The sequence below is a fragment of the Besnoitia besnoiti genome, chromosome III (genome assembly GCF_002563875.1).
Source record: "Besnoitia besnoiti strain Bb-Ger1 chromosome III, whole genome shotgun sequence".
NCBI lineage: Eukaryota > Apicomplexa > Conoidasida > Eucoccidiorida > Sarcocystidae > Besnoitia > Besnoitia besnoiti.
The window spans coordinates 3,212,906-3,237,938 of record NC_042358.1 but is presented as its reverse complement, the minus strand read 5'-3'; the positions used below and the strand labels follow the sequence as shown (position 1 = coordinate 3,237,938).

Sequence of the window (25,033 nt, the reverse complement as noted above, 5' to 3'; positions counted from 1 at the left end):
CAAGAGGGCGAAGGACGAGTGGAAGGTTTCGGGCGCGGGAAATTCAGAGACGTTCTGTTTTTCTTTCGCTTCTCTCTCGAGGACATGCGCCCTTTCTTCTCTCTGCGCCCTTCGTGCAGGGAAGGAACCAGTACGGCGGAGGACGGAAAAACGCGAATCTGCAGGGAGAGAACGAGGGAGAGACCGGTCGTCGCTCCTCACTGAGAGCCAAAGACACTGCGGAGAAAAGAAAAACAGATGGAGGCGAAAGGAAAGACGTACGTCACTTGCCGACGAGGAGAAAAGACGCTTTGCACACGCGGTCTCGCGCTCTCCGTCCTGTCCCCACCTCCAGGTCCGCAGGCGCTGCGTGTCTTCCTTGCGCGAGGGCGCCCGTGCTAGTCGTCTCTGCTAGAGAAGCACAGCGCGCGCATGCACATGCACGACTTTTCCCCGGTTTCGTGCTCAACGCCGAACTAGAAAAAGTCCTCTCTCGTTCGTTCCTCCACGTCGCCGGAAGGAGAAAAGGGAGTCACGCATTCCTTCTCCGTGCCTGCGAGGCGTTCTCGCTGTAAACTCCCGTTTTCTCCCATTTTGCCGACCGCCAGCTGCGCCGCGTCCGCCTCAGCTGTACCTACACACCGACGCAGCACAGCGAGTCTCGCCTTCTGCCTCGGAATGTGTTTCTAACTTCCTCTTTCTCTCTCGTGAAGCACGATTTGGGCCAAGGACCATGCAGAAGAGCAGAAGACAGAGGCCTGAAGGAAGATGAGGCCTCAAAGAGCTTGTAGCCAGTAAGTCTGGGTGTAGGTCTCCCTTTCCAGCGGTCCGGCCTCCTCTGCACCACCTTGCTGCAAGAAGCTGAAAGGAAGGCGGAGAAAACGCGCGAGAGGCGCACGCAGGAAGCGGGGGCACGCGTGCGGTTTCCTCTCATTTCCCTTTCTCCTTCGTCCCACTACGTCTTGTCTGTATCCTTTTGTCTTGTTGGAGCTTTATTTTGCCGAGGCCCTTTTTCTCTCTCTCGCCTCAGCTCTCCCTTCCGGTCGGCCGGCTCTTCCGTCCACCTAGTTTTCACCATGTCGTTCAATCCTTTTTCGTGGTTTTCCTCTGCCTCTTCGTCTCCGGACGGAGATGGCGCCTCCGCAATCCCGCCGTCGTCGACGGAGATTCGGCGGCGCGGCACGTTGTCCTCGATGTTTTTTCCTTCGGAGGAGGAGGAAGAGAATCGCATCAAAATTGCGATGAAGCGCTACGGCTACTCCTTGGCTGAACTCCATTCGTATCCCGACATGATGAAGCTGCCGCAGGTACCTCAAGACATGCTCCGCGACGAGCGCGTCAAGCGCGAGCTCGATAAACAACTCGAAAAATGCCAACAGAGATACGACGCAGTCGACATGTGCGTGACGCACATGATGGAGCACGACCAAAACTCCAAGAGAAAATACGCCAGACTCCAGCAGTGCAAGCCCCCTTGGGTAAGTCTCCGCCCCCCGCCCCTCCGAAGAAAGGAATGAAACAGAGATAGCTGCGGCGGCATACCTGAGGATTTCGACATCCGCGCGGACGCATCTCCCTACGCACCTCTCTTTCGCCTCTGGAGCCTTGCCTTCCATCCCTCGCCGTGCGCGCACGCGCGGAGCCCACTGTGGATTGTAGATAAGCAGGTCACTGGCAGCGCAGAGAGCTGAGCAGGTTCACCATCGACTGTCTGTGGCGTCTGCGTTTGGATGCGTCGCGCACCGCGAAAGCCTTCCCGAGAGTCCACGAGGAGAAGAACTCTCTCCTTCTCTCGTCTGCGCGCTGTCCTCTCCCGGTCCCGCCCCACTTTGACGCGCGCCGCGTCTCCGTTTCTCGGCGCTGTGGGCTCCCCAGGAGTGTGTACTCTTGTAAGAGCAGTGAATATGATAGCCCAGACGTATCGAGTATATTTCCAAGCCCCAGCACTGGACCCAGTGAACAGGCGATGCGTTTTGGGGTGCTACAGTCACGAATCGCCTTTCTGCAGTTTTTATTCAGTTCTTTGTGCTCGTTGGATTTCAGGTGGCCTTCCAGCGGTGCGTCTCCTTCCGCGACAAGACGATTCTGCGCGACCTTTCCAAGTGGGAAGTCACCCACGTGGCGAGTCTCTCTCCCTCGCAGAAGTGAGCCGCGCTCGAACAAAGAAAGAAGAATCGAGGAGCGAGCGCCGCCGCAACAGACTCAGGGCGATGTTCTCTCCATGCCTCCGCAGCTCCTCTTTTAGCATTGTCCCACCCCCCACACGTACTCAAAAAGTACAAATAAATACATATATATATATATGCGTAAGCGCAGGGCGACTCAGACTGCCCTGCAGTTTTGTGTTCGGGTTCTACGTGATGTTTGGTTGAATATATATATCTGCGGGCTCGGTCTCATGTCTCATTTAGGGCTGGGGCGGATCACGTAGCTCCGGTACTTTGGGATCTGCTACCGTGGAGAGGAAAAGTGCGTTTGCGACAGAAGATGTTGACGCGGGAAGGGGGCGATCCAGGAGAGAGGCCTGCGTGACGGTGTCGCCTCCTTGTGTCGCACAACAAATTCGTTTTCCCTGTATCTCTCTCTCTTCTGCGCACACAGTGGTATGCAAGTGTGAGTCTCCGAAAGTGCATGGCGCCACGCGCACCCACAGGTCCAGGCGATTGTCGCATCTCTGCGTTCTTCACTCGCGTGCGACACTGTGATCACCAGGGCAGCGTATCTCGAGGACTTGCGGGCGAAGCAGCGCTACGCGGAGGTGAGTTTTCGCGATTTCGCGACCTCCCTAGCGTGGAGGCGGATTACCAACCGCGGGGCTCGCCTTAAAGAATTCGCCTCCCGCAGAGACATGAACCCGCCCTCCTTTAACAGCGTGCGGGAAGGGTCGCGCAGAGAGGGAGTCGCGAGGAGAGATCGAAGTTTGCTTCCCACCGTAGAAAGCTCTTCACGACGTGAACACAGCAAATGCAAGGCGCGCGCAGCTTTGGTGTTTTGTCTCTCATGCGGTTTCGTCCGCAGTACGTCCAGCGGCGGACTGACGATGAACAAGAGGGATTGAGGTAAGTCTCTCGAGAGCCGAGACCAGAATCACCGACCTTGCGCACGTCTCTCTGTCTCTCTCTAGAGGGTTTTCGGTCTTTGTCGCCGATGTGTGTGTCTTTGTGCGTGTCGTAGTCTCCACTCGTTCGTCGTGAGGCGCCTCTCCCGCGTGTCTGTGCTTATGCTACGCCGTGGCATCGATGCCGACCACCTTGCCCGCCGCTCTTGATCTGGGCATCTGTTTTCGGGTCGAGAGTCTTTATATGCGCATCTGTTTTCGGGTTCAAGGTCCTCTCTGCTAGGGTTCGGCGTGCGCGATGTTTTGGTGGAGGCTTTCTGTCTCGCAGTTTCATCTGTCTAGAGCCGCCTACGGGGTGCGTCTTCATTCGTTGCTGCATCGCGGATATTCGGCGCATCCTTGACTCTCCAACGTGGTGTTCAGGAGAAAACGCGAAGCCGAGAATCTGGCGCTGCGCTTGAAGAACTTGGCGAACTGAGGCCGCCGCGACGCGGTCTAGGGTGCATGGTATTCTCCGCATATAAGCCGAGGCGCCGGGCGTTGGCCCAGAGGGCGGCCTGCACGGAGAGAAGATTTATCTCTCGGCAGACTCGCGTGAGGCGACTGAAGAGGCCATGGTCGCCAGAGGCGTGGGGGCTGAGGCGGCGCCTAGGGGAGGGGAGGGAGTCAAAGAAAAAGCAGAGAGAACGAAGCGCTGCGTTCACGCACGCTTCGCGCCACAGTTAGCTAGCAAGATTTTTGCATGTTCGTTCTGTGCATCCCCCACCGAGGCACTCGGCAGCTGGGCTTTGCGTTTCACACGTCTCACGTCTCTTTAAGTAAATGAGAGGCTTCAAAGAGTTTGCGCAGTCGCTTGTGGCCGGTTCGCGCACGCCGCAGAGCCTCAGCCTCTCTCTCGGGCTGCGCGGCGTTTCGCAAGGAGACGAAAAGAACGAGCGTAGACAGAGGCGCGCCGGAGTCGCACATGCACAGAATACGCGTCTCTATCGAGGGAGATAGTGACGCAATTACGGCCTGCAAACAGCTTCGGCGCTGAGGCGCATCTCCATGCGGTTGCTAGACGTATTCACTGAACGAAGGGAGAGGAACTGAGGAAAGTGAGTTTGGCGAGTGCGGCGACTTTCAGCGTTTGTGTTCGCGTAGAAATGCTAGGCCAGGAGGAGCCTCAACTCCTTCGTTCGTAGACAAAGTTAAAGTCTGCACTCTGAGTCGCAGTCCTCACAAAGGAGGGCGTCAGAACGGAGGCGCCGCACCGACGCGCGCCCAAAAGACCTCTTGGATGCTGCGAAGAGGCTGAACTAATGCGCTGAGACGCCGGCACCAGAAACTCAAAGTGCTGATGAAGCTTGTCATCACAAGCATATCACCCAGGCATTCCAGCAGTGTAGGCGTTCGAGCTTGAGACTCAGCAGGCGAGCTTTGAATGACGAAACGAGGCCTGCGCAACAAAACATGCACGCACCTTTTAAAAATATACTAACTACTTCGGTGCACTCCTCTTTTATTCTCTGCCGGCGCAGATGGTAAATGGAGGCCACCGAGGCTCACGGCAGCCACAGCGCGGAGAATCTCAGCCATCGAACTCCAGTGTCGCTCTGCGGGCACACGTTGAGGAGAGCGACGATGGGCGGGTGTCTACCGATTCCCTAGCATGTGACGCAGCATCTGTGACAGAATCGACATTTTTGAGAGTTCAGCGCCTCCAGGAAGGCGGCTGGGGGCCGCTGAGTGCAACGCAATTCACTCGACGCGTCTCTGCAACGACGGACGAGCGAGTTGCCGGTCTTTTTCCTTTAGCTGCCTTTCTCTTCGTTTTCGTTTGCGCTGCGCCATCTTATCTGCTCATACGATCCTGTCTCGCTTTGCTGCCACAAATTTCTTCGCAGTCCACTTTCCCAGGAGGTATATTCGCCCTGTTTGGGACTCGCTGTGGCGTTCGCTGCACACCTCCCAGTGCATGCGCGAATCAACAGGCGAGGAAGGACTTTCTGTTCGTTCTAGGGTCCGTCTCTGCCTAAACTCCTTTCATTCCACTATGGAGGAACGAATTTTTTCAAAAGTCTCTTGAGAGGCGAGTTTGTTCCCTTTTCAGTGCTCTTGACTGCCTGCTCGCTTCTTTGCGCGGCCTCCGCATGCATGCCGGAGACTGCTTGCTAAATTCAGGGACGCGGTCCCTATTTGCCTCTTTTCTCTCGTTTCATCCTTTTTGCTTGCAAATTTTGAACTTCCTTGCCTCGTTCTTCGGCTTTCGACGCTGGCTTGCTTTCCATCTACTCAACAGGGAGTCGCAAAACACAAGGTTGGCGCCAGACACGACGCGCTTGTGCTGCTGCGGCATTGCATGCGGAAGTCGAGTCTTTCGTGGCACAATTTGCCGTTTTTCTTCCCGCTTGATTTCCTTCTGTCCCCCCACATACACACGAGTCTTCTCACGCCTTCCGGCATTTTGCCTTTTTTCGTCGGTACTCTTCTTGTTTCCCCTCCCTGCCGCCACCAGTCTCTATCTCTCCATGCGCTCGTCTCTTGTCATGATCTTCCTTCCGTCTCTGTTCTACGCTACGGCGTATCCTCTCGGCTCTCATTCCTGCCAGCTCTTCCTTCTCTCCTCCTCTTCAGGCCGCACGCGCTAATTCTTTTTCTCTTCTTTTCTCTCTTTTCTCCATGCGTCGACTTCCATTTTTTGCCTCTTCTGCTGAGATGGCAGACTCGTCTGCAGGGGCCGCTCGGTCTAGAGACAGAAACGCCTGTCTCTCTCAGTCGCCGCCTCTTGCGCCGCGCGCCTCGTCTACTCTCCCGCGCCCTTTCTCGCCTTTTCTGCGTCGCTCGCAGCCCGAGGGCAGGGACTGCTCTCCGCATGAGGCTTCCCTCGCTCCTCCCGCCGCCGAGAGCCGCAGGCCGGACGGCGACCAACCCCTCGACGGAGAGGACACTGACGGCGCAGGAGACAAGCAGGAAGACGTACCTGAACCTGCAGAACGATGCGAGAGGAGCCGGCATTGGCGCCACTTTGAAGGGGACAGCTTCAGGGATGCGCCTGCCCAAGAACGCGGTGAGCGGCTGGGGGCGTGCAGAGGGCGGGTGGCTCCTCGAAGCCGCGAGGCCGAAGGCAAGCAGGCAGACGAAGATGCACGCGCCTCACCTCTGCACATACGAGCGCCGTCGCCTCCTCCCCCTCGGCAGCCGCCCTGCTGCATCTCTCTTTCGCCTCGCTGCTACGCCGCTGATGCGCCGCAGTTGTTGTCTCCTCCCTTCTTGTCGCCGTCGTCGCGCTCGCTGACCTCGTCTCTCTCGTCTCTCGCCTCTCTCTCGTCTCTCGCGTCGGAATCGTGTTCGTCTTCGTTCGCAGCTATAGGGGCGGCGGCGGAGCGGCTTCGCCTGCGCGACCGTCTGCTGCTTCTGTTTCTGGTGTCTCTGTCGGCGGCCTCGCCGCACTTTTTTCGGCACTCGCTGACGACTTTTCAGCTCTTCTTCACGCGCGACTCGCGCCTTCAGTACTCGGACCTTCTCCACGGGCTTCTCTTTTCTCTCCTCGAACTCCCCGCTGTTCCCGCCTCGCTGCTCGCCGGCTTCTGGCGCTCCTCCCGCCGCGAACGGAGGCGGAAAGACCACGACCCGCGAGAAGAAAAAATTCGAGAAGGGATTCCTCCGCCAGAGGAGACGCAAGCCGAGCAGAGAGAAGCAGTCGGCGCAGAAGAAGAAGGTCGAGAGTGCAGGGGCCAGGGGGGAGAGGGAGAGCGGGCGCGTGGTGGAGAGGGGCGTGAGTCCGCGTGGGTCAGGACGCGAAGTGGAGCCTCTGCGCGGGAGAGGAGCGGCTTTGAGAATTTGGAAGACGAACCGAGAGGTCAGGGCGACGCGCCGGAGCGCGCCGCCGCAGAGTCGCGCTCGGCGAAGGTCCTCGCCCGCCTCCACTCGCCGTCCTCCTCGCTCTCCTTCTGCGTGCCTGCGCCTCCTCCTAGTGCTCCTCTTGTCGAGCCCGCGCTCGGAGTCCCCCGTCTCCTCTCGCCGCCCCGTCGTCGGGACTTGCTCTCGAAGGCTTCCTCGCGCTCTGTCTCGCCCTCCTCCTCGCCCGAGCCTAGGGCTGCTCGCAGGCAGTCTCTGCGGACGCGGGGGCGCGCGTGGGATGACAGCGAGCCGACTGGTATCCTGTGGGGGGCGGCCGTCTGCTGGGTTGGTCAGTTGTGCTTCGCCGTCTCGATTTCGGTCTTTGCCTTTCTCCCAGCGGCGTGCCTCACGATTATGGTGGCTGGCGCAGGCGGCGGCGCGCTCGTCGTGCTGCAGCGCGCGGCGATCGTCTCGCTCTTCCCCGACTCGCCTGCCGGGGCTATGGCCGTCAGCGTCGCCTGCAACGCAGTCGCCAAGACGCTGGGGCGCCTCGGGCCTGCTTTCCTCGTGTCCCTCTTCGCTGCCTCTTCCTCTTCTTCCTCTTCCTCCTCTTCCTCCTCTGCGTCGCGGCTGCCGCAGGAAGGCGATGCGCTGGAAGCGTCCCATGGAGAAGGAAACGCAGACTCTTCTTCGCCGTCGTCCGCGGCCAAGGTGCCCGCCGCGGCCGCTGTCTCCTCTGCGCAGCTGTTTCCCGCGAACGGAGCCGACTACTACTACTACCGCGCGCTGATTCTCGGCATGGCGCTCGCCAGCGGGCTGAGTGTGCTCGCGGCCTGGGGCGTGCGGCGCGTCGCGCGGCGGCTGCATGTCTTTCTTTTCGGCGGGGCAGCAGCCGCGTCGCCGCCGCGAAAGCATCAGCGAGCGAACGCAGAGCCGAAAAACCCGAGAAAGCCCAGCGCGCGCAGCCTGGGCTCTCTCGAGGAGCCGCTCCTCGCGGCACCCTGCGCGCCGTATGCAGCCACAGACGCCCCGAGGGACGACGAGGCAGGGCTCGCCGGACGCGGAGACGCCCCCCTCGAACTCAGATGGCGTCTCTGCGGTGCAACTGTGACGCCTAGAGGCGGACCAGAGAGCTTCCCGTGCGCGTCGCCGCCCTGTCTAGCCCAGGGAGATGGAGAGAGAGAAAAAAGACCACGAGGAGAGGCGGCGGCTGTCGCACAACCTGGGGCAGGAGCGGAGACACGCGAGTCTTTTTGTGCGCCGTCGCGACCTCGCGCGAGTTCTGTGTCTCCGCCTGCTTCCGCACACTACCGGCCGCCCTTCCCGTTGGGGTCCTCGTCCTCCTCCTCGTTTCTTGACGAGGCAGATGCGGAGGAGGTGACGATCTACCGGAACTCTTCTTCCCTCGCGCACCGAAGGCCCCCGGGCGAGGCAGACAGCGAAGTCGCCCGACAGCGACCCTCGTCTCCTTCCTCGCTGTCGCGTTCGCCTCCGTCCTCCGCCTCCTGGTCGTCCCCCTCGCCGTCGCAGAAGTCAGGCGACGAAGCCGATGCACTCGAGCGGCGCGAGGCGAAGGAGGGGGCTGCCGACGCGGTGGGCTGGCGCGCATACGCCTCCTCTCACGCGGTCTGCCTCCCACCCCGACTCACACAGCCGAGCCGCGGGAAACCGACTCCCTCGTCGCCCTCGTGCGGCAGTTTCCTCGCCCAGTCTCTTCCGTCACCCCCCTCTTCGCGCTTCTCGCCGCCATGCGGCGGGCGGGAGACCCTGAAGGCCGCTCCAGCGGCGGCTGCGGAGGCTTCTGTCGGGCTCGCCGGCGCAGGCGCGGACGAAGGCGGGGGGCGGCCGTCAGGGCGGAGAGGCGGCGGCGCGAGCCGCGTGCAGAGTCTGCCTGCAAGATGTCGGATGTGTTGGCGAGAACAGAGACACGAATTTCAACGAACGATCGGAAAGCTGGGGAAGGAATTCTGGTCTGTCGTCATCATCCATGCCCTCATCGTCGCTGTCGGGCACTGTTTCCTCTCGTTCTCCTCCAGCATCTTCTACCGAGTCTACAAAGCGAGTTTTCTGCACGCGGCCTTCTATGCGGCGCTTATCACAGGTCAGTCTCTCTCTCCCTCTCTCTGATTCAGCGTCCTCCCATCGAACAGAACCTCATGTCAGCTCTTCTTTCGCGGCCCCTCTCTTTGTTTTTATCGGTGTCTCTCCCTCTGCCTTCTTTTTCCTAGGGTGCAAGTCCGTGTCTTATGGTCGCTTGCTCTGACTTTGCGGTATGTTTCCTCCGCGGCTTCGATGCTGCTCTCCCAGTTGGGCGTCTAACGCCTTTTGAGCGATGTGCCTGTTTCACGCGTGTAAGGTGGGTGCCATGATGTATCTACTTTCGGGTTTTCCTTTATCCTCTCTTTGATTCTGAGTCTGTGCGCTCTTTTGTGGCGTCCCTTAGTTCTCTGGTGAAAATTTCCTTTCTGTTGCTGCTCTGCTTGTTTCCTGCTGCGCTGAATCACCTCATGATGGTTTTCTAGCTGTGTGATTATCTCGGAGGCCTACTCCTGCGTTACTTGCAGCGGTGAGCTCTAATAAACCCTAAACCCTAGAGTGTCGATTTGTTTTTTTCTTTTCGCAGTCACCACGATCGTCCTTCTCCCAGTTTTCGCGTATCTCATCGACCGCGTGGGGGGCAGCCTCGCGCTCGTCGCCGTCGGGATGCTGCTCATGTGGCTCGTTTTCTGCGGCACCATAGCGCTTCAGCCTCCGTCTCCGTCCGCGTTGTCCTCTTCTGCCTCTTCCTCTTCTTCGGCCTTCTTGGGTTCACCCCCGCCGCCCGCGCCGCCAGAGTTTCCTGCCGCCTCCTTTCCTTCTGCTTCTTTCCTGTCTTCCCCCCCTCATTCTCTCCTCGTCCTTCTTCCGCTTCTTCCTTCGATTTTGCGACTGGATCTCTGGCGTACGGGGGGCGGGCGAAGGCCGAGAGGTTCATGGAAGCCTTGGATGCCGACGGCGGGCGGCGGCACCGTTCGAGGCGCTCTGAGCGAGCGGCAGGAAGACCTTTTCAGGAAGTTGGTCAGGACGAAGATGCGCCTCACCTCCTTTCCTATTTTGAAAAATGGGCGAACGGCGTCGCGGCAGAAGAACGCGTCGATGGAGGCAGTCGCGCAGAAGTCTCGCGCAAGCGCGCAGGGAAGAAGGAGGGCGTGGCTGCTAAAGCTGTTTTCGCTGCGTCGTATTCCTCTCTCGTTTTCCCTCTTTTCTCCACTGGCGTATCCGCCGCGGTGGCGAGTCTTCCTCCCCTTCTTACTGAGTCCTCGATTTTTTCTGCTTTCTCAGCTGGCTCTCTCTCTTCGGTCTCGCCGTTTCTCCTTTCAGCTTCGCCTCTTCTCTTCCCTGCCTCTCCGTCGGATTCTTCTGTCTCTTCATTGCCGTCTTCTGCCTCCTCGGCGATGTCTCCTTCTGTCTCCGCGGCTTCACCACCGCATTCAGGCGCCTCGGAGTCTGCAGATGCACCAGTTCTTTATAGTGCCTCTCCTTTGCCTCGCACTCATGAGGGTTCTTCCCCCGCTCCGGAAGCCTCTTCCTCTTCGATTTTCTCCGGTCCTCGGCGCGCAGTGCCGCTCGGCGTCGGCGGCTACCGGCGGCAGCCAGAGGGCGACGACGGGCACGAAGAGCAAGGCGGAAGCGCGGAGGTAGAAGAAGGCAGATGGGCAGTGCTGACCGCGCTTCTTCTCGGCATTGCAGAGGCGCTGCTGCCTACCGTTCTCATGGCGCTCGTCGCAGATAAGGCTGTGTAAGCGACCAGAGGCATCCCAGGAACGACGAGCTGCGTGCGGCACGCAAATATATATACATATACATATACATATACATATATATATATATATATTCGTATTCCGTTCCGAATGGTGACCTAGTATCTGCATGTTTCAGGCCTTAGTATTTGCCTTCTTCTCTGTAGATTTCTGTCTGCAGTGTGTGCTGCTGCGCTCGCTCTCTCCTCCCTCTCTCGCTCTGGCACCTCTAGCTGCGTTCAGATAGCCACGATGAAGGGGTCGATGAGCTCTATTTTTTGCTAGAAATAACTTACCAGCGTGTTTGGAAGGGGAACGCCAGCAGGCCTCTCATTGTCTCACATTGGAGTCGTCGTCGGCTGTGCGGATGCGGTCTGCTTAGAATGGTTATTCTGCCGCGTGGGAGAGACAGAAGGCATCTGAGACACAACAGACTGTGAGGGGTGTCTCCTCTGCTGCCTGCCTGTCACGCAGCGTGCCTGACCCTGCGCTTTACGGAGTGGCCTTCGCCCTGATGGAGGTTGGGAAGGCACTCGCCGTCGCAGGCACCGACGCCGCGTTCGGCTTCATCGTTGACAGGCAAAATGGTAAACAAAAGACAAAATCAGGCGCAGAAAAACCGGAGATACAGAAACCTCAAAACACCACAACCGCTATGCGGGATGTGAGGCCAAGAGTGATACAGTCGACGAGAGCAGGACGCGTCTGAACAGTTCGGAGAAGAGAAAAGAGACACGAAGAGAGAAGAAGAAAACGAGGATGGAAGAAAGTAGAACGATGCACAAAATATGCATCGCCCACATGTGTTGAACCCGACTCTCCCGTTCTGTGTTTCCTTTTCTCTTAATGTGCAGGCTCTTACGTCGGCGGCCTGTGGTTCCTCTGTTTATTGATCGTGATTTCCGTCATCCCATTCGGCGTTCTAGTATTCGCGAAGCTGTTTGGAGGCGAAGGCAACCTGAAGCACCTCCTCGCGCCGCTGTCCGCTGCAGCCTTTCTGCCTCACCCTCGCCGGCAGCTCTACCGTTAGCCGACTCCCCAGCAGAAAACCACGGGTCCCGGAAGCCGAAAAACGAATGACTTCTCAAATTCCACACAGAGACAAAGGGGGGACACGGGGGGGAGAAAGCACAGGAGACTCACGCAGACAACCTCGATATGGAGAGGAAGAGACGCAGGCGCCGGCGGGCCGCGACTGGGGAGTGGAGAAGACGGCGCGTGAGCTGCAGGGCTGGGAGGGAGGCGCACGCGCGTGCGCGGCGGGAGAAACCGACAGGAGCGAACGTGTCAGACACAGCGAGAGCCACGGAGAACGCAGCAGCGTAGCGCATAGAAGACTCAGTGGTGCCGGGGCGTAGCGAGTCGTGCGAGGCCGCATGCTGCGTGCGGACGCTTGGAGAGACCTTCTGGTCAGTGTAGAGCAGGCAAGTCGATGGAGACGGAGTAAACGAGGCCAGTTCTCCGACGGCAAAGAGCGAAGGAAAATATCAACACCCAAGTGAAAGAAGCTCACATGCGAAGCGGGGGCGGGGGAGGGGTCAGTGAAGAACGAAGGAGCGGAGAGGGCTTACGAAGAGGCGCGAAAGGAAGCCTAGGAGGCAGAAGGCGTGCCCAGGGGAGGGGGGAAAGGCACGGATGAGCAGCTGAGGCAGAGCCAACAAGTGAGGCAGGAGGGAATCCAGGGTGGAGGCAAAAGAGAGACTCGGGGAAGTACGGAGGTGAAGAGAGCGCAGAGAGGCGCCAACCGGAGAGAAGACTAATTCAAGGCAGTTTTATAGTCAGCGCGCGCTGCAAAGCGCGACACGAGCTCCAGTTTTCATGCTCGAGTTTTCAGGTGTCTGCGACAAGGATATTTTGCTCTTCCAGAGCTACGGCCGCATTCGACATTTTATCATCGCGATCTCTGCTGCACTCAGGGGACGGGAAAAGGGATGACCTGCGTCGGTGCTTACCGTGTCTTCTCTGTCGAATTTCGAATGCAGTGCCTGACGGCAGAAAGCACTTGTTTTGTTGCAACTGCAGTTTGTTTTTCGTTTGTTTGATTTCTGGAGCTGGCGGGTTGCCCCGTAGACCGAGACGCTAAGAAGGACGCGTTCGCTGATATTGTGTGAAACCCGAGGTATCTTTCACGAGATGGGCGCTAGGCCTTAGGGTGTGTCTTCCTTTCATCTTTGATTTCTGTGGAGCGCCCTGACGTGGACGCACAGGCTCCTCTGGAGCTCGAGCGTGTCTGGACGCCGTCGCGTCCTCTAGACTCTCTACACTCCCGCTTGAATCCGAGTTTTTCCTGTCCCTCTTGCGCTCCCTCTGTATCGTTCTGCTCTCCGCCCCCTCCTCGTGTCCAGTGCAGACAAAGCAGCACGCAGGCGAAGTCTCTGGAGCAGACACACCAGGAGGCTTAAGACTACAACTTTTCTTCCGCTGTGCGGAGCCAAGTTAGCCCGCTCGCCGTGCAAATGGATTGCTATGGCTTTTTTAAGATCGCGACAAAGTAAGCGCGAGTGAACGAAACGCTTGGGCTTGGTCGTTAAAGAAACCGCACGCAGCGCGAGCGGGGGGGAGCACAAAGCGGAAGAGACTTAGATGGTACACCTGTCTGCAGAAATTTCATCGATTCCACTGGAGAACGGGCATGCGGCCCCGCCTCAAGTCGAGCTGGACTCTTCGCTTCCCGACCAGCAACTCTCTCACGAGTCCGGCGTGCGGCTCATCAGAAGCTGTCCCCTTGATAACTGTGTGCGTGTATATTAATGCGTGAGAGTCCAAAAATAGATAAGTAAGCACAGGGGGACAGACGGCGGGCGCAAAGAGCGATTATTCCGCCAGAGTGCCGTAGGCCTAGCTGCTGCGAAAGCCGCAGCACGGTGAGCTATTCAATAAACCAGGTCTACGAGGAAATCATGCACTGCCCGCGCTGTGTTTATGGGAAAGAATATATCGCGATGCGCAGATCGTATTCTTTAAATTGCGATATATGGACATATATATGTAGAGGTGTGCAGAATTCGCAAGTCATACATCCAAGGCGATTTTCAGCTTAGTCATAGAAGAAACGGACGGCTATTGAGGGCGCGGCGCACATAAGACGCTCGCGACCCCAGGGCTCCACGAGCTCAACATTCTTGCACGCTCAGCATTGAATACCTCAGTACATTATAAAAAAGGGATGAGGCAGGTCACGGGCTGCGGCGAGCTGCTCCCTACGGCTGGACAGCGACCCCGCCAGGACTGTTCAGATGGGGAAGAAGCCTCGCACGCAGACTGCGTCCCGGTGCGATGACTTTCAGCACGCCGGCGTGCACTCCGCAGTCGTGTGGGTGCCCATGGAAACTTCGCTGCGTTAACGTGCACAGCCGAAAGTGAACTGCTGTGGACGTCCTGCGTGGAGGAAAACCGGTCTGCATGAGACACGAGGCCTGTACGCGATCGCAATAGAGTCCACTGCCGAGATTCTGGGCTATTTGTATCCGCCGAAAAGCTTTAAGAGACCCGCCCAGGCCCCAGCCTTGAGCGCCAGCGGGGCGCTTTCCGGGCGTATGAAACCGCGCTACTGGGCCGCTCTGCGACGAATTTCCGCCTTCACTGAGTAGAGCCTCTAGCTGGCTTTTCATATCGATGGCGCCTGTTGAGGGAGTCCTAAAACTTGAGCGATACAGGTCTCGAGCGCACGTCTGTCGTAACCTGTATCGTGCCAGTTTGGCTGTCGAATCGCGTCGAGAAGGGCGTGTGAATGTGGTTCTGGATGTACTGCAGAAGAATTTCGCGCGCGTCCTTCAAGCTATCTGCCGCGTAGAGCACCGGCTGGAAAGTCGTGATGGGGAACTGCTGGCGCGCAGCTTCTTCTGGGCTCCAGCGGTGAATCGCCAGCTGCACGTGCACGCCCACGGGACAAGCGGTAGAGCAGGAAAGTTCAAACGGAGAGACGGGAACGATAAGAAGACGGGGAACGAGAGAGTCGATGCCCGCGCATACACGTCACGGCAGGAAGAGGAACTGAGCAGCACGCTGCAGGGGAAGAAGGGCAGACAGATCGCGGGAGCAAGGCAGTTTTAGAGAAAGAAACACCACTTTTCACAAACTCTCGAGCTACGCCCCTCTGCTGGCGAACCCGGTACGGTGAAGCTCTCCTTTCCTTCAGGAGGGGCGAAAAGGGCACGAATCGACTAAGATTCAGACCTACTCTGGTGTTTGTGGGAGAAGTGGCATGTTGGAGCTCCCCGGGGGATGAAAGCAAGCCTGCTCCATAAGCTGTCAAGCCATGAGACTGCGTCGACTCGAGAAGAAGTCCGAACTCGACGGAGAACCAGTAGCAGCGCTGCAGACGCACGATGTCTTCCTCTGAAGCCCCGAGGGAAGCGAGGCCCAGCAGCTGTGAGAACTCTGCAAAGTCCTGAGCAGAGACGGTCGGAGGAACAAATCTGGCGTGATGCAGACACAGAATTCTGTTCGATGGCTCGCTAACGTGGACATGCAGCATTGCTGCGCATGTCGTCTACATATATATATCTATATATGCATATTCTCTACAGTTTTGCGGGGGCAAGCTTTGAGAGACGCATGGAGTGCTAGACGGTGGAACTACGCTTACACGAGGCTGTATATGTGCACGAGAACAAAACGCATCACGCGGCAACGCGAGGGCGACATCCGTTGATGTGCCTCATCTGGGCCGCGCCTGCAAGAAAGCCAGGCTTCGCCTCCGTACCGGGTTCGCCAGCAGAGGGGCGTGGCCTAACAGCTCGTGAATTATGTCTGGCTCTGGCGTGTACAGGGGAGCAGAGTGGTGGCGGATGTACTGCGTGGAGAAGAACGTGCGGAAGGCGAGAGCGTTCATGAAGTCTCTCGCAGCAAGGAGCCCTGCCACGGGTCGCAGCGTAAAGCCTGAGAGGGGAAGCGGGCAACAGGAGCACACGGCCGGTTTCCACACTCCAGCGAGACGAAGAACGGCAGAAGAAACGCCAAAAACGGAATCGAGCGGCGAGGCAGAGAAAAGATCTCAAGAGCAGCTCCGCGTGTAAAGTACGTACATGTGTTGACGGGGACTCCGATGTCGAAATGAATATGCATGACGCAATGGCCTCCCCTCTAAAAGCTACCTGAAACACTCGTGTACAGCGGTGCACACGCGATGTACAAATTTATGGCTGGCAGCAAAAACCTGCCCCCGTCGAGCCGGCGGAGTTCAACAAACCAGGACACAGTCCCCTACCAGTTTTTCCCTTGATGTATTCATTAACTTCAGCCACCTGCGGGACTCTGTCTGGGCCGTAGAGCCCAGCATCTCTCAGTTCTGCGAGGACTTCGTTGTATTCGCGGCAGGCTCGAGTGGGGTACAGCTCTGTCAGAATCCCCCACACGTGATTCCAGGTCGCGACCTCTGAAAAAACGAATCAACATGCCAAAGCCCATGAGCCGCAGAGGCAGCCCAAAAATTAGACGGAAAGCGTCGCGCATTCGCGTGCTTCACGCGAGATCGTGTGGTGCTGATGGCGTGTGCTCCAGCGAGAATAACGCGGCACGAGCGTTGGAGTAGTAATATGTGCCAGTGCAACTAGTACCCACGGCAGGGACGCTTCTCCTTTGCGTGAGCCACCTCTCAACCCCAGGTTGAGCAGCGCGAAGCAACTCCCACCTTCTGGAGTGTAGTCAACAAGTCCAATGGGCTGTCCGCTTCGATGATTCTGCGCGAGGGCGGCGATCTCCTGACGTCGTTTGCGATAGACGGCGTCGTGGAAGCCCGGATGGTCTGCTTCCAGGTCTTTAGCTGTTCGAAGTGGCACAGACGCAGAGAAAATGGACAGGTTAGCGGCAGAAGCACAGCTGTGAAGACGTTGGAGCAACCACAACGCTGGTAGCGGAGAAAACCGAGAAGGATGAAATGAAACAGCATGCAACAGCCATGGAGTGAGATTCATCCAGTAGACAGCTCAGGCATGTTGATGTCAGCCCCCTAGCACGTTCAGCGTTCGCATCAGCAACGGAGGGATCAGGACGCGGCTAGTTTTTGCCCAGCACCTGAGTAGCCGTACTCCAACTGCGTCTGCCTCATCTGGTAACGTATGCATGTGACGGTCGCTATCTTCCTTATCCTCTACATTCATGAAAAATACATCGATATCTGTCCAACAGCGGCGATGTTACTTGGCAGACACATCCTAATAGATTCAGACGCACTAGTTTCCCGTATATGCAGCCACCTTTAGCCACCCTCCGAAACCCGCGGTACCTGTGGGCTAGCCCCGGCTAGATGCTGGGAACCCGAGTGAACTCCCTACTACCCAGTTAACTCCTGCTTGTTCGAAAGAAAAAAAATAAACTTGGATACGGTCTGTCAAATCTTCCATGTGCGCAGGTGGCCTTCTGTTCCCCAGCACCCGCTTGACCAGGTGATCAAATCAATAAAATCGCTTTTACGCATGTGCATGTGTGTCTACATCGATAGCTCATACGCGTACTAAAGAAAGCATGCATACACGTAAATGTGCGTATTGGGGATAACGTGAAAAGCCACAAGATTCCGTAAAGTACCGTGGTCCGTGTGTGTCGCTTACAAGCCTCGAGAGTGTGAGAAGCAAGCCCATCGAGGTCCTCAACAGATCGAGGGAACCAGGGGACGTCTTTCGGCGCTCCTCGAGCAAAGGCCACACAAATGGACTTTAGCTTATCTACCAGCTGCTTGACTTTCTCAGTTTCCCAGTCTCCCTCGAAGCTTATTGAAAAAGTCCTGCAAGCGAGGGAGCCAGTAACAGGAAAGGAGAAGGCAGATATTATCAAACTATCGCCGGTGGGGTGCCAAAGAAGCGTGTGCCGCAGCGAGGGGAGACAGAAGAAGCTCAGCCGACTGTATGTCCCGTTCGCACAACTGGAGCTCAGACGGTGGTTGCAGGCACGTCTTCGTCGCCCAGGTATGCATTTCAAACGTGAATGATCTCTGGACGTGTCGCGTGAAACCCGAGACAGATGAACTACAGCTATGTGGACCGAGCGCGCGTGGAATAATTGCCTGCAGCGTTTCGCAGCACCGCGAGACGCCAATAAATAGCCAAAACGTTAGTCGATTGCTACGTATGTATGCGTGCACATACGTATTTAGTCATGTGGATGCATGTAGCTAGCGCGTACTTATGTCGGTGTCCACGCACGTAGAGAGCCACGCATGCATCTTTGGGCAGGTCAGCCGACGACTAGGTGTAAGAAAACGAACAAGGGGTCTCAAGAGGCGTTACTCTGTCGACGCTCACATTTTTCGCAGGTCCAGGGGATTGGGGGTGCTCTTGAGTTGAGTGATGTTCAGATTGTGCGCCGCGAAGATTCCCTGCGAGAGGCAAGTATGCACAGAAAAGTGTGCCAGTACTCAAAGGGAAAGTCGCGCCTTCCTGCGGAGCTTAATGCATGTAGAGACGTGTATGTATGCTTACGCGGGCGTGAACCCAATGAATACGTCCAGCGTGTGAGGAAACTGGCAATTCCTGCGTCGGCGTGCTCCTCTCAAGCACCAGAGTGTTGATAATTGCGCGGGCTTCGCTACGCCCATTTGTGTAGAAGCTGAGTTGCGTAATAGTAGACTAACGCATCGCTTTTTGGCCCTGACAAAAGATTGTGCTCATTTTGGTGCTTTCACACGCGAGTGGAACTGAGGAAAAGACAGCTCGTGCGACAGAGCGCCTGATGGTTCTATTCCTCGAATGTATACGTTGTGTCTGCAAGTATTCGTGTATTGATCAGCAAGAGCGGCAAGAATAGTGGTAATGGAGAAGGGACAGCTACACCATTCGACTACTGTTATATTCAATACGGAGACAAGACGATGGTCGCAGGCGGTGTCCAGCGAACACGGTAGGCAACTCGCCCACGTGTTCACTTAAAACATTTATCCTTACGATAAGGTTGCAAAGGGCCCCCACCCTGTCCTCGATTTCACAGGAAACTGTATTTATTGGAAGCCTTCGTAGAAGTGGGTTTCCGTGCTTTGAACTGCCGAATGCACTGGTGGCTACAGCCGACTCGTTCTCATCGCTTGCGGAGGCGAAGGCTTCGCCTTCTTCGTCGAGCCGCAGGTGCGTTTGTCTGATAAGGCTCGACCTTCGCGATGACGCCTCTACCCCCTGATCAACGCCGGCATTTTGCGCCTCTTTCGCAGCACTGACAACCCATGTTGACCCAGCGGCACACGTAGTGAATTGCGTCGCCGCGAAGCCCAGAACTCGCTGTCCAAGGAGGTCGCTGCGACTAGGATACACTCCTTGGTGCCCCTGTTCTTGAGACATGGAAGATTGCGCGCCTCCCCGAACTGCGAGCAGTGCCTGATGGTGAGCCGGACACGACAGCCGGACGAAATACGACGAGAAAAGCGTATCGTGTCGGGTGGGCAGTGAGTTCCCGAGGCGCGGTGGCTGGCTCCAAACGATTGGACCCCTTACTGCGGAGAAATGGATGCGCGAAAGGGTACGAAAAGCCATGGAGAAAACAGGGAGCGGAAGAGGTGACGCAAGCAGAGGTTATGCCGCGTGGCGGCTTGTTCAAATTTCCGTGCGTTGAGAGCACAGGCATGGACTCCGGCCTGCGCGTGAGTCTGTTGGCACTGGCGTAGGGCTCTTGGACAAATCGTGGCTAGCAGGAAAGGAGGAAAGGATGCGTGCTACCTCTGCTACGGAAGACGATCCGCCATTCGATATTCACGCAGTCGCGGCAGTGGAGAGGTAACCGCTTTGACAAACCTGTTGCTACCCCTTCAAGGTTTCGATAGAGTCGTCAGGTTGCAAAGCGTTCCGTCGCCGATGCATGAGAAGATCTGGCATAAATCTTTCGCAGCGCGGCCTGGATGCTCCCATGGGGAAACAGGGGGGAAGGTGGGAGGGAAAAGCTCAATGAATCACAAGTTCCCGCTGCTGCTCAGCCCCTCCCGTGGTAGCTCGAGTCATCGAAGCACAGCCCGTGCGCCGCTTGTCACGAGTTCGGCTTCGATAGTTCCGCACTGAATGAAAGGTAGGCGAAGCGGCCACATAGTGGCAAGCATGCAGAAAGACAAAGTCCGGAAAAGGTAATGTGAAGGGCCACGGCAACGCAGCGCTTGGTGTAGCGTTTCTGGAGGCAAGCAAAAGGAACCTGATAACCGGTGATATTAGTTCCCCGCGCCCGTCTAGCTACGAGGGGGGGGGGGGAGGAGCAGGAGGCGTCACCGCTAATCTGGGACAAATAAGCGAAGACAAGGAAATTGGCAGCTGATGGGTAGAAACCAGGCGCCCGACAAGACGGTGGTAGGGTACGCGGCAACCGTTCCATAGGTGAGCCGGAAACAGTTTGTTGAAGTGCAGCAGCACGTTTTTGGTACCAGATGAGGGGTGCCACGATCGGAGGATACAAGTAAGCCGATTTTACTCGGGAGCGGCCCCCGAAGTAAGTTTATGTGTGGCCTTTGCCTTGCAAGCATTCGACCACGAGCATATCACTTTCTGCGGCGACTGCATCTATACGCCGGACGCCAGATAGAAAACGAACTCCATATGTTGAGTGGCAGCAGTGTATGGGGGCGGTATCACGGTGACCAGAGGACAACGCCCAGCCACCGTGGATATTCCTCGAGGTGGACAGAAGAGCGCGCTGCCACAGTCGAGCACTGAAACACTTGAAGTCCCGATGCTTTCTGCGATAGATAAATATATCTTGGATGATTGTATATTAGCGGCTACATGTCAATCAAACATGCGAATTTTAGGTTTTCCATGAAATCTATTTGGAAGAAGAGGCTACTTACTAAGGCCAAGTCTCGTATGAGTTACATGTGACAGAAACTCTTCACGCATGTGGCATACCGTCTGCGTCACTTTCTACGTCTTTTTTACAGGCGATTTAGACTGGTAGTGATGGCGGCGTTCCTGTGTTGGCGTGGCTGCTGCAGGCATCTACGGGCATGATAAGGTGGACACTTCAGTAGATTCTTGTTCCGTCCACCCCTGTCGGCAAAGGAAACACAGTGTCGTGATGGCTTTATATTGGTGGAGAGGAAGCACACTGCCGCTCCAGCCGTCACGCAACACTGCGCACCGTTGGATGTCTTGATGTCGACGTCGCGTGAGCTTAATGCAAGTTATTCTTGAGTCATAACACCACTAGCCTCCCGCCGCAACACCCAGCAGTGTTTCATTGCGGTCAGTTCAAACATGCTCGTCCTTTCCGCGACGAGTGCATCAATCGAGGTTTCAGGCGTTGGAAATATGATCATGCGCGTACACGCTGCTCCACCTGCCACTAGAGTTAGCCGAACCGTGGCCTGCGCATGCAACTGAAATAGCGGAAGCGTCCAGCAAAATTATATTCCCACGAGCAAGAAGCACCCGAAGAGTCCCAGGCAAATCAAGCGCATGAAGAGACTGTTGATGTTAAAAGGGTGGGCACTGCGAGGATCGAACTCGCGACCTTGGGATTATGAGACCCACGCGCTACCGACTGCGCCAAACGCCCTCGCGTGCGCTCTCACGTGTCCTCACGCGCTCAGGCACAGGATAACGATAATGATAAGCAGCTGGACGGCAGTGCTTGCATCACATGCCTGCTTCTGAGCCCTGAATTCGTAGGATTGCTGACGGTGGCGAGCTGATTCTGCTCGGTCCATTTTTCTGTACCGCTGAATGTAGAGGAGGCTGAGCCCTCCTTTCGACTACGAGATGCAACATGGAAAATGTCTTCACATGTGGCCTTTTCTCGCGCTCATCCTGACCAGATCTAGGGGAGCACTTTTGTGAGTCCAGTTCCTCCGTAGTCCGGCACAAGTGAAAGACAAAGGATCGTAGTTATTCCGTTAGAGATAGCCAAAGATGTGTGCATGCTCGCAGGCTGGCGTGAGACAATGCAAGGTCCGCGAGAACGCAGATCTTCGCCGATCTAACTGGTGGCTTGTAAACCCAGATCCTGTTATGGACGAGCGTATTAGGCGACAATGACGCTACTATCAGGTCAGTCGCCGCATACCCCGAAAACTCAAGTAGTAATCAGTGGGCACTGCGAGGATCGAACTCGCGACCTTGGGATTATGAGACCCACGCGCTACCGACTGCGCCAAACGCCCTTGAAGCCAGCCTCTCGAGCACTTTCCTGAAGTGTGCCACTGATGCTAGCTGGGTAACACGACTGCCTCTTCCGGTCAATGCACCTGTGTCCGCCCTCGTTGACCTGGACTATCAGGTACATGTCCCAAAGTGGGTGTGTAAATTGTAATAGGATGTCCGCGTGCTCCGCAAGCTGATATCTACTCAATGAGGGCGTTTGGCGCAGTCGGTAGCGCGAGGGTCTCATAATCCCAAGGTTGCGAGTTCGATCCTCGCACTGCCAATTTCGATGTACCACACAGCTGTTAAGACTCTGAAGAGTCTCACCAGCGTTGCTAGGCTGAGAAACCAGTCGCCTGTTCGTACATCCATGTTCTATGACCTGCATCGGGTGCCGGGTGGCCAGGCGCTAACATGGGCCGAACCTGTATTGAGTGTCTCGATGGTTGTCTTAGATTCTTCCTGAGCATTTAGCACGTCCACGAGAAGATGGATCTCTGGCATCAACGAGACAGAACACGCGGCCACGAACAACCAGAAGGAATGCCGCTGGAGAGTGTCTGCTTGAACCCTACTGCGGGCAGCAAACGGCCTGAATACCTGTCTTCAGTGTAGCCGCGCGGAACTGTGCAGTGAGCCAACGAGACAAGTCAGGAGTCTATCAACAATGCCTAGCTCGCCGAGGACAGAGGCAGGTGCAGCGCGAGGCGGACACGCGAGAGGGATGATTGGTTAAACAAACTGGACGATGTGTTGTTCGAGAAGCCAAGTGGGAGGGCCTCGATAAAACTTCTGGAGTACGCTCGGCCAAGGCTAGCTGGTGGTAACAAGAGATGCGCGAGTACGTATTGTGGGTTACCCTTTCAGAGGATATGCGGTGGCCTATACGGGCTTCTACGGGTATGAATTGCCGACCTGACGTCATCACAGGACGGGCAGTTCCACCAAAAAATCGCAACGGAACATGAATGTGGCGACGTCGTATTCTTTAGAGCAAGCGGAATACAAGGCAAAGATAGAAAATACGACAAACCCTATCTCTCCATGTCACAAACAGACTGTTTCTCGCCAAGGCTCGAGATCGGAACTGGGCAAGCGACCTAAGTGAACCGGGTGGTACTGTTTTAACGGCATGAAAGGGCGTGCGATCGATGTCCCCGAAGTGTCCCCTCGACAGAACTACAGTCTCGGGGACGGTCCCAAACGGCAATATTACATCACTCAATCGAGCAACAGCATGATCATACGGGAAAAGTAGAGGCTGCACGTACTGAATGAAGACATAGACCCCCCTCAGCGCGCCGATCGAGTGAATCGCCACGCCAGTTGTGCGTGTTTCAAGGTAATGAAAGCTGTGCGTGGTTTGTTGATGTCATGATTACGTCCCTTTCTTCCCGCTGAAAAGTCCTGACCGGTTGTCGTCAAGCCCTTCTCGGTCGTGGACATACTCTATTTTTTTGGTGCAGGTCGATTCGAAGAGCTTCACTTCCTCGGTGCACTGACGAATGTCACCGTCGTTCTTTGCAAGGCAGTCCTGGAGGGGGCGCATCCGACACACAACAGGCCCCTTCTTGACCGAAGATGGGTTTGCGGACATCATTTTGCCGACAGTTCGGTGGTACGCCGGAATAAGTCTTTCGTTGAAGGAGATGGGGAGGCAGCAGAGATACCTCAAAAACTTCACAAACTACGTTTCAAGATACTCGCGTCAATAAGGAGCTTTGCTTGGGGCAGTCTGAGAGGAATGGGGGGAATCGACAGAGTAGGTAGGCGGGGATTTCAACTGGGGGACAATGTTGGTCGGCGACTGGCTTGTGAGGACTGGTACACAGTCACCGTTCATTCTGAGCGCTGAGCTGTCACCCCTAACATATCGTGCGGCAAATTGCGCGAATAACGCAGATGATATCGGTAGAATAGTTTTTCCGAGTGGGGGAATCACAGTTTGGACGCAGAATGCTTGAATAATCCCTAGGCAGCGACTTACGTTATGACCAAGGGGCGGGGCAACGAGCACATCACTGGCGAGGACATCACAGATGGAACGAAATTCAGTATAGGTAGTGTTCTTGCAGTGAGAAAACAGAATATATAGGGAATTGGTTCCGCTGGTAAGTGCCTTTGACGGAGAAATGCCTCCGGTGGAGACGTAACAGACGGTGCATGCATGCACGCTCGATATCGTTACGAGTTCCGCAACTAGCGTGCCGCGGAGGCGACCCGGTTGGCAAACGCAAGAGGCAAGACAGAAGCGAGCTGATTTGTCTGGCACGTTATGAGGGCAACATTCTACTTATTTTCTTAATCGCGGGCAGCGGCATGGGCCGTCTATACACCGGTTGTGGCAGTGGGCGGCCACCGCTGCCGCCGTCTAGTTAGAGTCGGTCGCCTGTGTCACGGGAAGATAGGAAACGTCGCTGGCACCCGCACGGTAGGCTGCAGGTCGTCGATCGCGGGCATGACTTCGTAGTACTTTCTGCTAGCTAATCACTCAATTTCAGAGCAGTACATGCTTCTCAGATGTCACTCGTGGCACCCTTGTCAACAGCCCCCGAGAGAAACAAATTGCACTATCTCTGACTGGTGCCATTCACCACAGAAAGCAGCAATTCTAGTGCGGCCTTACTACTGTACTGTGTGACTGATGTCTCTCTAACTGTTTTCCTGTGGGCCGGCCTCCTTTCCCGTAGCGTGCAGAGAGCACCGATTGCTTCCGCTGGTGTGAGGTAGCCGGTGTGCCTGAGTGTCATACCTGGGTCAAAGGCCCTGCAGCCGCTGTTTCCGAAATCGCCTGACGCACTGGTATCATCGCTTGATGCACAAAGGTGCTTGCACAGCATGCTGTAGTCTCGGGTCCCCAGGTTGGCAGAGACAGCAACAGAACTGGGCATGCAGATCTGTATCCACTCTCACGTATCACTGTTTCGCCACTACTCTGACAACTTCAGAGATGCTAGGCGTTCGAAAAGCTGTGGAGACAGTCCATACATCTATTCAGCATGTAAGCTTCGTGTCTCGTTTCAGAGACGCGCGCTGGTGTAGTATTTTCGTGTACCTTATGGTTCAGTCACCCCCGTATTTGATTCCTATAGGAAAACACTGATGCGGACAACACCAGCAGATGTGACGGCCATATCTATGTCCGTAAAAAGGTTTCTAGTCTTTCCCTAGCATCAGTTAGCAAGAGATTCTGCATGTTTACCAGCGTGAGTCGCATGTACTGTGCCGGTTCGCGTACACTATGATGCATCACAGAAATCGTGTCTCAAGAGCCACCGGTAGGCCAGTTCAACGAAAAAACGGTATAGCAGGTGGTGTGTCGAATCCGCTCAGTGGTGATGACTCAACTG

General features: G+C 56.3%; 3 protein-coding genes and 3 non-coding genes across 6 annotated transcripts; 3 read left to right on the top strand and 3 right to left on the bottom strand.

Annotated features, from left to right (window-relative positions):
• Positions 1 to 1,055: 1,055 nt before the first annotated feature.
• On the top strand, positions 1,056 to 3,515 carry BESB_047380 (uncharacterized protein; the record flags this gene model as incomplete). Its single annotated transcript, XM_029363189.1, has 5 exons — positions 1,056 to 1,457; positions 2,023 to 2,123; positions 2,692 to 2,737; positions 2,998 to 3,038; positions 3,461 to 3,515. 5 exons carry the CDS (start codon positions 1,056 to 1,058, stop codon positions 3,513 to 3,515), a joined length of 645 nt encoding a protein of 214 aa, XP_029220555.1.
• A 2,183-nt stretch (positions 3,516 to 5,698) lies between these two features.
• BESB_047370 (uncharacterized protein) lies at positions 5,699 to 11,668 on the top strand (the record flags this gene model as incomplete). The annotated part of the gene is made up of 5 exons (XM_029363188.1): positions 5,699 to 8,960; positions 9,483 to 9,800; positions 10,220 to 10,637; positions 11,113 to 11,225; positions 11,493 to 11,668. The coding sequence occupies 5 exons, from the start codon at positions 5,699 to 5,701 to the stop codon at positions 11,666 to 11,668; spliced, it is 4,287 nt and encodes a 1,428-aa protein (XP_029220554.1).
• Positions 11,669 to 14,274: 2,606 nt separating this feature from the next.
• On the bottom strand, positions 14,275 to 19,097 carry BESB_047360 (aromatic amino acid hydrolase AAH2; the record flags this gene model as incomplete). Its single annotated transcript, XM_029363187.1, has 9 exons — positions 14,275 to 14,505; positions 14,819 to 15,028; positions 15,344 to 15,519; positions 15,848 to 16,015; positions 16,271 to 16,402; positions 17,190 to 17,362; positions 17,880 to 17,953; positions 18,519 to 18,941; positions 19,059 to 19,097. 9 exons carry the CDS (start codon positions 19,095 to 19,097, stop codon positions 14,275 to 14,277), a joined length of 1,626 nt encoding a protein of 541 aa, XP_029220553.1.
• A 1,929-nt stretch (positions 19,098 to 21,026) lies between these two features.
• On the bottom strand, positions 21,027 to 21,099 carry BESB_050790. The gene has a single exon. It is a non-coding gene; the product is annotated as a tRNA-Met (tRNA).
• Positions 21,100 to 21,630: 531 nt separating this feature from the next.
• Positions 21,631 to 21,703, bottom strand: BESB_050780. Its single transcript has one exon. It is a non-coding gene; the product is annotated as a tRNA-Met (tRNA).
• Positions 21,704 to 21,894: 191 nt separating this feature from the next.
• Positions 21,895 to 21,967, top strand: BESB_050810. The gene has a single exon. It is a non-coding gene; the product is annotated as a tRNA-Met (tRNA).
• The last annotated feature ends 3,066 nt before the right edge of the window (positions 21,968 to 25,033 follow it).